Source organism: Pagrus major, chromosome 22 (assembly GCF_040436345.1).
Source record: "Pagrus major chromosome 22, Pma_NU_1.0".
NCBI lineage: Eukaryota > Metazoa > Chordata > Actinopteri > Spariformes > Sparidae > Pagrus > Pagrus major.
The window spans coordinates 9,699,970-9,715,631 of NC_133236.1; the positions used below are offsets into that span (position 1 = coordinate 9,699,970).

Here is a 15,662-nt window from a genome sequence, read left to right on the forward strand (position 1 = left end):
AATTACAACAATAGCAGCAAGAAAATGTGTAATTAATGACCCTAGGTCTGATCGCTTGTGTTACGCACACCAACCTTCACCTCAGGGTCGAAGGTCTGAATATTCACGGTTAATTGAAGCTTCCAAAAACGGTTTTCATTACAATCCAAAACTTCCCTGTTGCATAATGATTATAACATTCAGAATTGATTCTTTAAAAAGAGCTTTACATGTTGTAATCGTGCAATCAGCTGATGAATTGACAAAAATATACTTGTTGGACATGAAAAAATGTCCATGTGAAGCTTCCAGTGCCTCAGCAGTACGAGTTCAATCAGACAACAACATCCTTTTCTAAGTTTTGTGTCTTTGGTGTTTGTGGAGGAGTTGCTCATGTACAGACAAACGTTCAGACTCTGTCACGGTTGTATTTCAAAGTGAGGTTAAAGCCTTCTGTTAAAAAGATGTCACAATAACTATTCACCCTCTTTATTGGCTAACTGGTTTTGTTTTCCTGTTCACACGTTCTGAACTTCTGTGACACAAAAATGTTTTGTTGCCCTTCTTTTTGCCTGTTACTGGAAACATTTGAAAGCAGACAGATGTGCTCTGTGCTGCGTAGAACAAAGGGATAGTCAGCCTCCAATCAGACTCAGAGTCTGACGTGGCAGAAGACAAGCAAAAATTCAGTGTGTGTGTGTGTGTGAGATGTGTATGTGTGTGAGAGAGAGAGAGTCGAACCCCAAACCACTGTTACAGCCAGCATCTTAAAACTGATCTGACTGGAGCCAACAGCTGGAGAGAGGAAATCGGAGTGATGGTTTTTGATATGTGGAAACCTCTTCAGCCCGGCCAAACACACGTATAAATGATTAATATTATTTTTAAAGGGCGCTGTTGGGTCCGTCCAGGTTCCCAGTGTGAGGACGTGCTGTGGTTTTGTATTCCTGTGGAGATCAATACTAAGAGAAGATGTGACCCCCAGTCTCATTATTATTATTGTAACTTTCCTACTGTTACAGTATCAGTGGTCTGACAGCAGCTGTTTTTATCGACAACTGTAGCAGCATGTGTTCTTTTAATAAATGATCTATGTTTTTAACTGTGTCTTCTTTTACTTTTCACATTGAAGGATGAGAGAGAGACGTGTGACTGAAGAGCTATTTTTGCAGAATTGGTACTTGAGCATCACTTAAGGACTCATCTATTTTTGTTCTTGTCTACATTTATCTGATGACTGTAGCTTCTTGTGACTTTGCAGAAACTATTTTTTTTATGTACTGTTAATTTAAATTAGCTAGTTGTACATTAGAGATTGACCATTAAAGGGTAACTCCACTAGTTTTACACATTAAAGTGTGTTAACAGGTCTTGGGGAGTACTACTGCATATGTGAACAATGTAGTATAAAGCTTTCTATGGCTCCAGAGGAAGCTGGATGTAATCAGTGGCTGAGTTGCATTGTGGGTAATGTAGGCACCAGATTTTGAAAAGCAGTCCACTGGTATATTGCACTCCTACAACACTGCTGGACTCATCATGGACAGTTTAAAAATGAATGATTTAAATAGATTCTTCATTCTTCTTCCTTTTCTAAACCTGCTGGCTACATTACCCACAATGCAACCCAGCCACTGAGTGGCATCACTGGAGGCAAATTTATCAGATTACATGCAGCTTCCTCTGGAAAAATGGTGAAGTTGCCTTTTAAAGTGACAGTTATCAATATTATTGATTGATTATAGCTTATTACAAATACTGGTATTGGCATATATGGCAGCCGATAAGTATAACTGTGGTACAGAAACGCCAACAATACATTTGAAGTCATTTAGTTGTTCAACTGCTTCTATTTCAGTTTATTTTTACATAAAATAATCAAAAACAAACAAAAACGAAAACATGGTGGCTGAAATATCTTCTAAAGCAGTGATTCCTGAAGTGAGGGCCGCAGCCCTCTGGTGGGCCGTGAAGGTACTGCAGGCGGGCCACGAGAGGTCATTAACGATGAATAAAAAGGTAAAAAAGTGTCATTTGAGAGTTCTTTATAAATTCTTTATTTATTTTTAGGAAAGACCTCTTCTTGGTATCGCGTGTTGATCAGAGCTGTGATTAAAAGTTTGGGTGGCCCCCAGAAGATTTTCTGATTTCAAACTGGGCTGTGTCATGCCTAAGTTTGGAGAGGCTGCTCTAAAACATTGATATCGCCATAAAAAATCCAACATTTAGAAGTTTGAATTCAGAATGTTTACACTGAGGTCACGTTACTTTTACCTATTAGAGTTATGAGGGAGTTTGTTTACATATTACAGTGTAATAACCACATAAACAACACGTTTTCCTGAAAGTTTTCAAGTATGAGCAGGTTGACTGGTTCATTTGTTGGCTGCTGAAGAAGCTGACGGAGTGATGAGTCGATGGATGGATTTTTATTCCACATCAAACACAACATAAAGCTTTGTGTTACAAAATCCCTCCACTGTCAGCAGCAAACGGCTCGGGATCAACATGATGTTGATAGAGAGGCTGAGATGGAGAAGAATTCAGGTGAACGTTGAAAATGTAATTAACTCTGATGTCTGACTTCCAGCTTTGAGAAAAGGGAAGTGTACTCAAGGTATATGACAGGGTTTCCAGTTCAAAACTTCTTACGCAAAATAACCAAAAGGCTCTCACACTCTGCCCTCAACAGCAAAACACTTGTCACTAAAACAAAGGAAGAACGAGCACAAAATTCTCATGAAACCCTCTGAAACCACAAACTTCAAGAAGAACAGAGGAAAACACGAGGAACCTGCAGTGATAACTGTGTTCTAAATAATGTTGTCCTCTTTAGATGACAGTCCTGTACACACTCACACACACACTCGCACAACGCTACAGCTCGATAATCTGCTTACTGTGTGTGTGTGTGTGTGTGTGTGTGTGTCCACCTCTTTCTCTATTGTGACGATGAAGCTATTGACTGAGCTGTCAAGGTGAGACAGAAAGAAGCCATCAGAGCTTTTCAAGACAGAGAGATTATTCAAATTTTGATTCGTCCTTTAAGCAGCCACAATCATTCAGAACACAAACACACCCTGACCACTGGAGACCACTCACTGCTCCTTCACAACACATGGTCACATGCTCAACAGTGGAGGCTGCAGCTACAATCAATCAAACTAAAACGTATAGGTTTGAAAAAAAGCAACAGGAAGTCATAATGACATCATTCCAGGTGTTTACATCTGCACCTGTAACCACAGTGATGTCACAGTGCTCTGGAGTACACCTGTACGTGGAAACAAAGCACTTTAGTCGACTTCCACTTCAGCTTATATCCTACGCTACACTGTACATCAGGTCCTCTACCCTCGCTGCTCATCACTGGTCACCACACTGCCCACTGCTGCCATCTAGTGCTCATAAATGAAACAACCTGGCTGGTTTCCTCTGTCACAGGATGCAGCCAAGAAACCTTTCTGCAGTCAAACCACACGAGACCCACAGATGTCAACTTCCCGGCGATCTGGACAGAAAGTTGTAGGATGTAAATGCAGTGACAGAAGTTAGGTAGATCTGTCTACACTCACTGATATACTGCTGGTGGCCAAAATAATGGAAACACCTTACAATACAACAGCACAAAAGTCCCAGACACTAATTTAAAAAAGCTCAAACTGCTATACTTAGTTTACTTGGACTTAAACAGGTGGTCTGTTGTCGTTTCATAATATTGAGAACATTTTTATTTAGAAAATAAATAAATGTGTATAGAAATCTCCCTTATAGTTAATAATGCATCGCTGTGACATTGATTTGTCCAAGCTTTCAAAACATTGAAAGGATTTGGGAAAACAATTTGCTAACCTTCAGCTCGCCCTATGTGAAACCTTCTACAGTTTAAACTAGAATGGCACTCAGTAGAGCGTATACCTCCACCAAGGCCCAACAGTCCGCTTTAATTCAATCAAGCCTAATCCAATAACAAACTGGATACATCACTATAAATCTTAAACCAACCATCACTGCTTTACCATGACTTAAGATCACCAGATCTAGGATCAGCATCAAATTGTACTCACTCATAGATACCAGCCACCTAAACACGACAGATTGTTTTCATCATGATCCATGTGTTATTCACTGAGAAGTAAAGAAAATGTGTGTGTTAAAGAAAGTGAGAGAAAATTCCTGGATCCATCCTTTTTTCTGGATCAGCACCAAAAGTTAATGGGGTCTATTCTGAGCCGAGACTCATCCTCCATAACTTTTACTTGTACTTTTGATACATAAGTGTATTTACTGCTAGAAAATGACCTCTGTTATTTACTGTAAGTACATTTTATATCAGATACTTTAAGACTTTGACACAATATCTTCACTTTTACTTGAGTCTGACTTCTGGGTACTTTTTACAACACTGCAAATTACAGATATCCAACATGATTTCAATAATTATTAAAAAATTAACTGCTTTCCTGAGATGGACATCACAATGTGGTCTAAATGACAAATATAGATCCATCAATCGTGTGTCGTTTGTGTCACATCAGTCACCGTTTCAGGATTTTTTGCATTGATGTAATTTGGCTCAATTTGCAAAGACATGCAGGGAAATACGACTATAAGTCCCGAGATAACGATAACAGCAACAAAGGTGTTGAATTCTGGCCCATGAAGAGACTCTGAAGCCGGCTGAGATCCAGCAGAGTGTCTTGCTGCAGTGCAGAGTGATGCACAGAATACCAAGAGGTCTGAGTCCTGAGTACACAGTGTTTGTGAGGGGAGGAGAGGAGGTAAATGGTGCAACCATCTGTCAACACACGTACACACACACACGTACTCTCTCTCTCACACACACAGACACACAGACACACACACACACACACACACACACACACACACACACACACACACACACACACACACACACACACACACACACACACACACACACACACACTGAAGTGATGAGGAACTTTCACTGAGACATGAAAATGGAAGACAAACCCTTTTCTGAGACAAACAGGGGAAGAAAACATCCTGCCTGTCCCACCAGAAAACAACAGACAACACAACCACTTCCATTTACAACTAAACACACGAACCAGCAGTGTTCCATTATGCATGAATATGAGAAAAAAAGAAAAAGGAAAAAAAGACAACTCCATGCCATCAGACTGAGCAGACTCCCTGAAGAACAATGCACAACTGGAACAAAGCTAGTGTGGGGTGATTTTAGCAGCCATCTCTGCGATGATGAATGAACCGAAAAGCCAACAACCAAAACAACACCAGCAAGAAAACAGACGTCTTACTTTAGAAACAAACATGAAAATATTTAATCTACACAAAACGTAGACAGTGAAGATCCTGGAGCTCAAGTAATGAAAAGTTGGTGTATTCCTTTAAGCAGCTTGTATGTCAGAGGTAGATGTTAATATTGTTATTGTCATGTTATTGATATTTATTTTCTCTTGTATTTATTTACATATGTTTGGTACTGAAGTAATACAAAAGTAATGGAAATGAATCAAGTTACATTTCTTTAATATTGTGATACTTGGTTTACATTAGACATTTTTTCGACAGGTAATTAGTAACTGTGTCAGAATACATTTTTAAAGTAACCTCCCAACCCTGATGATATATTAAATATATAAAAACATGAAATATATCAACTCATAAATTATGATGTACCACAGATTCGTTAAGAAATGCATCAACAATTATAATACAGCAATATAATGTACATATTATAATGAAATGGGCGATTCTGCACGATGAGTCCTTCTGTTTGAATATTTAAGTTTATTTTGATGCCAATACTTTTACACTAAAGTACAACTTAAATGCAGGATTTACTTGTTACAGAGTATTTCTACACTGTGGGATTACTACTTTAACTTAAGTAAAAGATCTGGGTACTTCTTCCACCTCTGACACAGACAGTACTGACAAAATTAAACCAACAGCAGCTTCATGTAAAACCACCAGGTCCTTTATTTACAATCAATATAAACAAACAATCTCCTCCAAAACTGTTAGAAAAATATATCCACTTGTTATTTATGATTATGTAAAAGTCAGATATGACATCACAATGTCTGTGAGAACACTCTTCTCTTATAACATTCAGTACCGTTTACAGTTTTAGTCTGACAAAATAAAACCTTTTACAGGCCGAATCTGCAGGTGAAATGTAGCATATCAAGTTTCAATTTAGTTTAGTTTAACGAGAAGGATTAACTGGTTTTTGGCATAGTGGATAATATTAAACATTTTCAAAGTCATGACAGACGGACAACTGTGAAACTGGTGCAAGAAAGTGTTCAGATTTCATCACTCAAACTGTTTGAAGAGTAATTTAATAACTCGACCAGTTAAATTTTCTTCAGCTGTTGACCTGTTGGCACTCTTTAAACTAAAGGAGTGCCAACAGGTCAACATGTACTAAAAGGTGGATGTCTTTGTTGTTCTTCAGTATAATGTTCTGTACAGTACGCTGATGATATGGAAAGTCAAGATTATTCCGATGTTGCACCAACTGTCAGCTGCTCTAAGAAGGAGCTCAATGTCTAAATTGAACTGGTGAAACAATAACCGGGGAGATGTCAGTGGCTTCACCCTTCTATCACAGCCAACAATGTTATCAAGTAGTTTTCCTCGTCAGCAGCTCTTTAACTTCAAGTGATAATTCATGCTTTAAAAAAAAGATTTAAAATCTGTCCCTTCACAGATTCACTTCTTGAAACAAAACAGAAGTGCTGAGCTTAGTCGTTTTAAAAGACAATAACTGAGACCTTCTCTGCAGCAGGGGAACAATAAGGACTCTCAGTAAATGTTAGTGTTGATCCTGAAGAATGATCCGTGTTTGTACATACAGGTGATGCTTATAAAATGCGATTTTCTTCACATTTACAGTTGCTAACATTGACACATACAAAGATGGACGACACTTTACTTCACTCCCACTGTACAAAAATAAAGCCAAAATATCCTTGAGAGGAGCGCTGCTGTCTGATGTCACACAGCCTTTTTATATCATCAAACAACTCATTTAAACCAAACTTATGAGAAAAATGAAAACCTGAACTTACATCGGCATGATAAGAATGACCTCAAATGACACAAACCATCTTACAAAATGTATTTGACGTGTACTTGGAGTTTTTAGTTTGGCTGTGACATAACAAATTGACATCAAAAGAACTAGAGGCAAAAAGCTGCACTTGAACACACCTCGAGGACAACAGCTGACAACTGCGTGAGAGGAAATAACTCCTTCACGCCACCAGGTGACAATAATCTGTGTTCGTTTGAAAGACTCAGGACTGCAGATATACAAACTGTTGATATGATAAAGCTACATTTTTGACATCATTCTCACTAATATTGTCACTTCTAATCAAGAATGTGTCTGATAAAAAGTACCAGTGTTAAATCTTGGATACTACTGATATTATTTTATGGTGATACCGCCGAGGCCTATGAACAGAGTGAACAGATTTCTCTCAGCGGCTGGCTCCGCCACAGACACGGTCAGTCAACCAAAAAGCAGCCGTTGTGACCTATACTGCAGCCAGCCACCAGGGGGTGATCAAGGCGTTTTGGCTTCACTTTTCAGGAGCTGCCATGTCGTCCATCATTACATAGACAATGATCGCTACCAAGAAATGCATGAACAGGGCTAAAACAAACCTCTCCATGTTTCGATACCCTGACAATGATCACATATTTATCACACTGAAGAACAAAATCACTGGACTGTTCTTTTGGCTTGTTTGCATGTGAAACATTATTGTGCTCTGAAGATGATCTGAATATTAGATGCCCAACTGGTAGAATTTATTTTTAATCTAATAAAAAAAATAAAAAAGCTCAAGCTTCTTAAATGCAAAATGTCCAAAATGGAAAAATTTAGTTCAGAGAACATTTAAGACATCCTGCATTCAAGTATCTGTATTTTTTTTGTATTTTGTACAATGATTTTTCCTTCTGTTTTTAAAAGTCACATCTTGTTGCACCATTAAATTGAATTTAAGTGCATCAAGTTTCTTCTTTGACTTAAAAAACATACCAGCGGGCAGTTTGAAGAAAAATACTCAAAAGGAAAAGAAGGTTTGTTCCCTGCAGAGAAGTAACTCAAATCAAAACATGTACCTAAAACTGACTTAACTCTCTTTCCTCCAGACAGAACATGAGCCATCTGGAACTTAATTATTTATTTTATCTGTTTAATCTACATCCTAAAAGTTCCCATCTTCCCTGAGCTGCCTGTCAGCTTTGAGGCTGAGAGCTGTTCTGATTAGTTGACACCACAGGTCAGCACCGGAAGCGGAAGCGAGCAAGGAGAGGGAGGTGATCCGACGAGTGATTCTGATTGGGAAGACCGTTGACTTCCTCCAGCTCTGGCTGGCCGACCAATGCCAGCCTGCCCAGCAGATGGAGGCCCCGCCCACCAGGAAGTGAAGGAGGTGTGATTAATTCTTCAAGAGGAGGAGGGAGAAAGAGAGTAGTGTGACAAGATAGAAGAAGACAGAGGGAAAAAGGAAAGAGAGGGAGAAGAGAAAAAACAAAAGATTACAAAAGTGGACAAGAAGGAGTAAACCGCTAGATTTCACCTAAAACTGTGGAAAAGTCAGAAAAGCTCGGCAGGTTCTTTGTCTTGAGTTAAGATCAGATATTCCCTGACTTTAATTTAATTAGAATTTTGCATTGTATTTTTTTCATCGTTCTTTTGAAGTGTGTGTCAGTACCAGGCGTGTACAGGATGTAATCCACGGTAATGGCTGTGCGGGAGTGACAGGTGGTGATCTCAGGTCTCCCATCGGGCATCAGGTGGTGCTGATAAGTGGACTGCAGCTTCAGGCCGTGCTCGATCCTCGCTCTATAGAAACACACACACAGGGTGTTTTGCTTGTTGTTACGCTAAGACTTACGATCTGTGTTATTTATTCATCATTATCAAATCAACATGAATAGAAACGTCTGAATTTGATTAATTATTCAAAGAATGGATGCTTGCTGGAGGCAGAAACAGACTTTTCTGATATTAAATTGACACATTTTTATGAATAATTGGAATATATTATACTTCTAAGTGCTGTATCGTAGGCAACTGGACGTGTTTCAGTCAGCCTATGACATTACTTATCACCCACCTACAATGCTGTACTGAGTTCCCTCCCCAGACAGCTCAACACCAATTCACACCTGGGCTCACCTAGCTCTAACAACCCACATGAAGGCCAGTTGGGTCAACGACCCACAAGTGACCCTAACGACTCTAATACTTAGAGCTCACATGTGTCCTTAACGACTCTGCAGGGACACTACCACACAGAGTTTAAAAGCCTGCAACTCCCCTCCAGTTAGTTAGAATTGAAGAAGCCTCTTGGATGAGAGGTGAAACGTCTTCAAGGAACTGAAACAAGTCCAGTTGCCTACGATACAGCACCTGGATTTACCATGACGTGGATGACTGAGAACCTTCATCGATGCATATTATATATATTTAATGCATATTTTAGACCTTTTTCACATTTTCTTTTTGCAACATTTAGAACATCAAAAACTGTCTTTCTTTAGCTGTTAGACAAACTGAATATACAGCGATGGGTACGTTACTTTTGAGAGATCATACCTGTTAAAATCAAAAGCCGATTTGTTGGCGAGATCTTCTACAGTCAGATTAGAGATCGCTCCTTCTACTGCTGAGCGAGAGAGGTAGAGACAAAGAGAGAGAGAGAGAGAGAGAGAGAGAGAGAGAGAGAAAGATAGATAGAGAGAGACAGTTGTCAGTGATGAGGCTCAACCTTCAGCTTCACCTTTGACCTCCACCCAAAGCTAAATTAAATCACAGAACAGAGGTAATCTAGGAGGCACAGGATCCTGAACAGAACTGTTTTTACACTTCAGTTTTTAAACTTATTGAACAAATAAGTGAATTAATGAACTATTGCTTTAAGTAAACAACTGGTAATACATATATATTTTATTATGTTAATTAAACTACAATTAAATTAGACAGCACAAGTAATAATCAGAGAAAATCTAATGATATAACACAGAAAAAGCAAGTTAGCTCCATATCTAAGAGGCAGTAAACAGCATATTCTGCCATTTTTGCATTAAATTATTACTTTAACAATTAATCAATTATCAACTAAAATGTATTTAAAATTTAACTCAGCCTTCACTACATTCAAATAACTGAGTCTAAGCAAGTATTCAACTGTGAGCTGGTTCTCAAAATTAAATACAAATGACATGAAGTCTGGTGGAGTTCAGTGAGCGTACCTGTGGGGCTGTCAGAGGACTCATCAGTGTTCCTGTACTGACACTGAGAGTTGATTCCCAAACTGCGAGACCAGATTGGACAGTTGAGGAGACGCTGACCTCTGGGACTGCTCTCCTGACCAGACACCTGCAAAAGCACGTACAAAATACAGTCTTCACGCTGATATACGGTAAGTTTTTATAATTAACCAATTAATCAGGTAATTCTTCCAAAAATAATATGTGTGCTTCTCACCGTGCCGATCTGCAGTCCTCTGTAGTCCAGACAGCCTGTGGTCAGAAAGCTGTACAGCGGACTCCAGGGAGTCGAGTTAAAATCCCCACAGAGCACGACCGGATTGGTCGACCCGTCTGGGAGGCGGTTGAGCCGGTGGATCTCGGCAAATAGGATCGCGAGCTGTGCCAGTTTGATGTCTCCGCGGCGAGGGTTGTAGAGGAGGTGAGTGTTGGCGACACAAATAATGGCAGAGGGATCCGATTGGATCGTGACGTCGTTAGGTTTCAGCAGCACAACCAATCCCACGTTGTCCCTGTCAAGGAGGGCGTCGCCAGGGCGGAAAAACTCAACGGGATTGGAGGAGAGGAGCGACAGGCGGGAGGATTTGAAGATGACAGCACAACCGTCTGGTTTCCTTCCTGTTCGCTTCTTGAACTCACACTGGTAACCTGACATACACACACACACACACAAAGGAGAAAACATCTATATGAACACAAACAATCAGATGCAAAAAAAAGTTTACAATTTCACAATAAAAGCACATTTGCTGCAGTGTTTGCAAACATGCAAATACATTTGTGTATTTTTTTTTCCAATCATATTAACATCTGCTTGCAAAGCGGAGACACACACACACTCTTGCATAGACACAATACCTAATGCCTGTAGAGACGGTTTGATCTGGTTTTCATAGTGGTCCTCTTGGACTTCTTGAAGACACAGGATCTAGAAAAAGAGATTTTCCATCAAATCTTATATGTCTATCATTAAAGCTCACGTTTAGACCTTAGTATTTATTAAACAGTATATGGTCAAAAGTATGCAGACCCCCTTCCAAATAGTTCTGTCGACTTCTGGTCTGGGACCATTTTCATGTTTTGGGTCTCTTGGCCTCAAAAAATGGGAAATGCTCCTGCTACCGTATACAATAACTGTGTTTCTTTTTTTCTAATTGTCATTTTTGAAATCCGCCAATAAACCTCAGAGAGGAAGAAGATGAAACAAAACCAGTCGCCTTAGTCATCTATGAGGGAATGTGGAAATAATCTAGAAATAGGAATTTTATGGGAATATCCGGGAAGACACAGACAGCTGAAACAGAGAGTCAAATGTTCGCAGAAATTAGAAATCAAAAATTATTCAGAAAAGGTTGGTCTCTCTCATTAAGATTATTAACTTGTTTTCAAAAAGGCAAAAACCACCTCAGCAAGCCCGAAAACTTTCAGTTTTGTCATATTGTGCCATTTCCAAATGGCACTGTTAAAAAGACAGCTAATGATATTGTCTATTTCAAACTTTGTGTCAACAATTTCATTTGACCCTTTCCTGATTCAACATGAAAATGCACCTGTGCACTAAGAAATGCTTCCCTGGCCTGGCCTGAGCCCTGACCTCAATCCTCATCCAACATCTTTGGGATGAACAATCACAGTCACACAATTGAGTGTCCACATACTTTTGACCATACAGTGTTTATCATTTTGAATCCTGTGTCTTGTGACTACAATCTGCTGGAGCAGCCATCTTTCTGGTGGTCTAATCCACTCACATCAGCATTGTGCTGCTGGATCTCAGCCAGCAGGTTGGGCAGCCGGCGATTCCACTGCAGGACGCTGGGGTGACAGTGTCGGTACAGGTAGGCGTTGTCCTGCAGCAGCTCCTGTGACAGGATGTTGTAGGACATCACTGAGAAGTCAAACGCTGTGCTGTCTCCTGGTGGTTGGATGTCAGTACTGCAGCCAGGTAAAGCCTCCCAGTATCTCTGAAGAGCTGAAAAGAGGAGAGGAAGGGGAAGAGATCATAAATTTGAGCTCAGACAGAAGGTCTCATGTCAAAATTATTTACCAGATTTGATTTAATGATCTAGTATCAACAGCTTTACAACAATCCCCTGTTTGACATCAAGGACATCTATTTCTACCCCACAATACACTGAACTTGACCTAAACACTCTCTAGAAGGTGAAACTAATGTGATCTGCCCAGCAAAGTTAATTAAATAAAAATGAAAAACCTCCTGAAAAAAGAAGACTTACATTTCCCTTGTTTAATGTCTTCCTGTTGTCTGACAGCCGGGCAAGTTCCAGGTGGAGGAGGTTGGCTGTTGGTTCTAGCTACCTGCCATGGGTTTGGGTTTGAAGGAGGAGTGGTGCTGCAGGGCCTGGAGGGAAGCCCCGGCCACTGCCCTTCATCACTGCTTCTGTCCTTCAACTGCCTCTCTGGTACTTTTGTATTCCTATCAGAGCCTCCCTGCTGCTCTGCAGCTCTCTGTTTGAACCAGGGGTTTGGTTTGTGCGTAGGAACTTTATCCTGTTCAGGTTTTGATTTGGGAGTGTGTGTCCTCGACCTCACAGTCTGTGGATCTTTATTCCCTCCTTGCTGATATGCGCTCCACCCTCGATTTGGGGTCTCATCTCGACCGCCGCTGTCTTTTCGCTGTCTGTCTTTATTCCCAGTTTTAGTCCTTTCTACATCTTTCTCTCTGCTGTTTTCCTTACGGACACCTTTCCCAGCTTCATCGTTCCCTCGGTCTCGACTTCCATCTTTGAAGCGGTGGTTTGGTCGAGGCTGCCTGTCTGTGCTGGAGTCCAAATGATGGTGCTCCCTCTTAGAGCCTCCTGTAGACCCTGCTGCTCCTCTGTGTCCTTCCCTTTCGCTGACGCTCCTCTTCTCCTCTTCACTCTTTCTCCGTTTGTGAGGAGGTCCTCTGTCTCTGTCAGGCCGCTCCATCATGAGGCCGGCAGAGGTGTAGAATGAACGCCAACTACTGGTGCTGATGCTCCGAGGGTGTAACGTCCTACCATAGAAGACCTGCTGGGCTGGTGGGGGAGAGCGGGGGAGTCGAGGAGGCCGGGGGGGAAATCCCCGCACCGACCACCATGAATGAGGAGCAGGGACGTGGGGGAGGTAGGAGGACGAGACACCACTGCTCCTGAAGCCGGCCCTGCAGAGAGCGGGACGGCTGTGGGGAAGGAAGGAGGAGCCGGAGGAGCTCAGCTGGCGGAGGAACATGGGGTGGCTGGAGGCAGGAAAAGGGAGATATTAGGGGGGAGTTGATAAAGAGAAACAAAGCCGAAACAGTTCAAACACAAATCAGCAACTACTTTGATAACTGATGAATCATATAAGTATTTTTTCACTCAAAATTCTAAAACATTATGTGGTGTCAGAAATTGTGAAAGTGGAAAAAGGGGATTTCTGACATTTTACAGAACAAACAAAAGGATTCATGAGTTAACCTTGAAAATAACCAAACTATTTAATAATGAAAGTAATTCTTGGCAACAGGTCTTTCTATGTGTAATAACCTCTTTATGATTCACTTATTGTTTGTTCTACAAAACATCAGAAAATGGTGTAAGATGGTTATCACAGAGGCCAGGCAGTCATCTTCAAATTTCTGGTAATTTCCGAAGACCACAAAGATATTCAGTTCACAATGAGAGAAGACAGAAACACTCTTTATTGAACCTGCTGTAGGATAATTTTTCTCTATTAATTGACAAATCTTTTCAGGTTTAGTAAACACAGACACAGGAAGTGGAGAGAAAAGTGATGGATTAATGAAAGCTGAAATATAAACTACTGATAAAGAGAGATGACATATAATAACTTATTTTTCTGCCTTTATAATCTTACATTAACGTATATTAACAGTTGATACAGCAACTCCCGATAAATGAAAACAATGTACAAATAAAAACAACCCAAGTGGCTAAATTAGCTGCTCGCTAGTGGCAAAGTGGAGTTCAACAAGTTTACTTAAAAACCTTTTAAGGTTTTTGTTCACAGACTCTTGATTTAAAACGATACTTTTGCTGCATAAACGTAGCTAAAAATCAAAGAACAAAAACCAAGTGACAAGATAACGTAAATACGACTAAAATGTTCGCACAAACGTTAACTAGCTCACATTAACTTACTTCTCCCCGGGGGTGGAAGAGACATCGTTTATGTTTCGACTTGGACGCATTTATATTGATTATTATCAACAAACATGGTCGAACTTTTGTTTTGGTTGGGTTTAAATTGAATCCAAAACAAGTAGCAGGTTCTGCGTCACCAACATATGACGTTACAACCAAGCGCCGCGGAAACCTGTGCTGCCTTCATGTATTCTGGCTGAGCTCGTATTTCCGATTTTTAACAGTAAATTGGTGTTTCAAGTGGGGATTGACGGAAAGTGAAGCGCCATAATTCACTTGGGTTAAAACGCTATGATATTAAACAGGTTATATAGACTTGTGCTACTATCAAAATGAAGAATGGGAAGAACATGTTGCAAAATAGCGAGCGTTGCATCTAAGCTTAAAAGAATGAATAAAATACAGCGCATACACTGGTTTAGTTTTCTTTTGGCCTGCCTGCTAGTAACATAAACAACAGAAGCAGAAAAATATGCTGTCAAAGAAACGCCCCCTGTATGAATTTGCCCTCTAACAATGGGTTACTGAACGTTTTCATAATTATTACAACATTTCCATGCGTATATATATGCGGCATTTCGACCAGGTTCTTCTTCCTCTCGCTGGGACTTGTAGTCTTTTCGACCCGTTTCCTATCATAAAATAACATGATGCAAATCAGTGAACGGACTATAGTGAGGTCGGTCCGGCGGAAACAGAGGTCCGACTGGAAACGTCGCTCACGACTCGACATTTTTTAACATTAGCATCCTAAAATGTCACGATTTCCTTCGTTGTAGCCAGCAGTCGTTATGGCTAAATTCCGCTAATGGCGATTTAGATTAAACTCGAGAATGAATACGTTTTAATTCCCATTTTCAGAAGAGCTGTATTAGGCTAGAGGAAACAATAATGGCGAAATGAAAAAGGTCATTCTACTTACGTAAAATCGAGCCTTTTCTCGAAGACAACGTTGCCGTTAACAACGGTTTGAAGAGACAAGACGTCAGCTTCTACTGTGCGACATTTTTTTGTAAGTCCATCTGTTTGAAAAAACCTGAAGTACAGCTGCAAGGAGAGGACCGGTCGTCTGAGAGAAGAGAGGGGTCGGCCGCTCACTTTCTCACTCACTCTCTCTTCTCTCTCTGCCCCCGTGTGTGTGTGTGTGTGTGTGTGTGTGTGTCTGTCCAGCCCCTCTCTCTTCTCAGTGTATTTTCTTTAATCTGCATGAAAGCAGCAACCTGAAAGGTGAGCAGCTCCACATCTTCTCTC

The 15,662-nt window shown here is 40.5% G+C and overlaps 1 protein-coding gene across 3 annotated transcripts; it reads right to left on the minus strand.

The window, feature by feature from the left end:
• Positions 1-5,755: 5,755 nt before the first annotated feature.
• Positions 5,756-15,416, minus strand: angel2 (angel homolog 2 (Drosophila)). Of its 3 annotated transcripts, none has more exons than XM_073493490.1 (9): positions 15,334-15,416; positions 12,522-13,504; positions 12,036-12,256; positions 11,143-11,212; positions 10,502-10,932; positions 10,267-10,393; positions 9,611-9,680; positions 8,724-8,854; positions 5,756-8,453 (listed from the first exon to the last, which is right to left on the minus strand). In XM_073493490.1, exons 2-9 carry the CDS (start codon positions 13,495-13,497, stop codon positions 8,290-8,292), a joined length of 2,190 nt encoding a protein of 729 aa, XP_073349591.1. In that variant the 5' UTR covers positions 13,498-13,504; positions 15,334-15,416; the 3' UTR covers positions 5,756-8,289. The 3 variants fall into 3 exon arrangements, with proteins under 3 accessions (XP_073349591.1, XP_073349590.1, XP_073349589.1); XM_073493489.1 differs by lacking the exon at positions 15,334-15,416 and adding an exon at positions 14,409-14,514 and having other exon boundaries at positions 9,611-9,677; XM_073493488.1 differs by lacking the exon at positions 15,334-15,416 and adding an exon at positions 14,409-14,514.
• Between the last annotated feature and the right edge of the window lie 246 nt (positions 15,417-15,662).

Bases quoted from the DNA above. Each gene is read 5' to 3' on its own strand.
- angel2 (XM_073493488.1), bottom strand. From the start codon at position 14,458: ATGCGTCCAAGTCGAAACATAAACGATGTCTCTTCCACCCCCGGGGAG. The intron at 11,213-12,035 runs GTGAGTGGATTA...CTCTTTTTCTAG, and splicing joins TCCAGCAGCACAATGCTGAT to ATCCTGTGTCTTCAAGAAGT. The intron at 8,454-8,723 runs GTACTGACACAC...CTCCTCTTGAAG, and splicing joins TTACATCCTGTACACGCCTG to AATTAATCACACCTCCTTCA.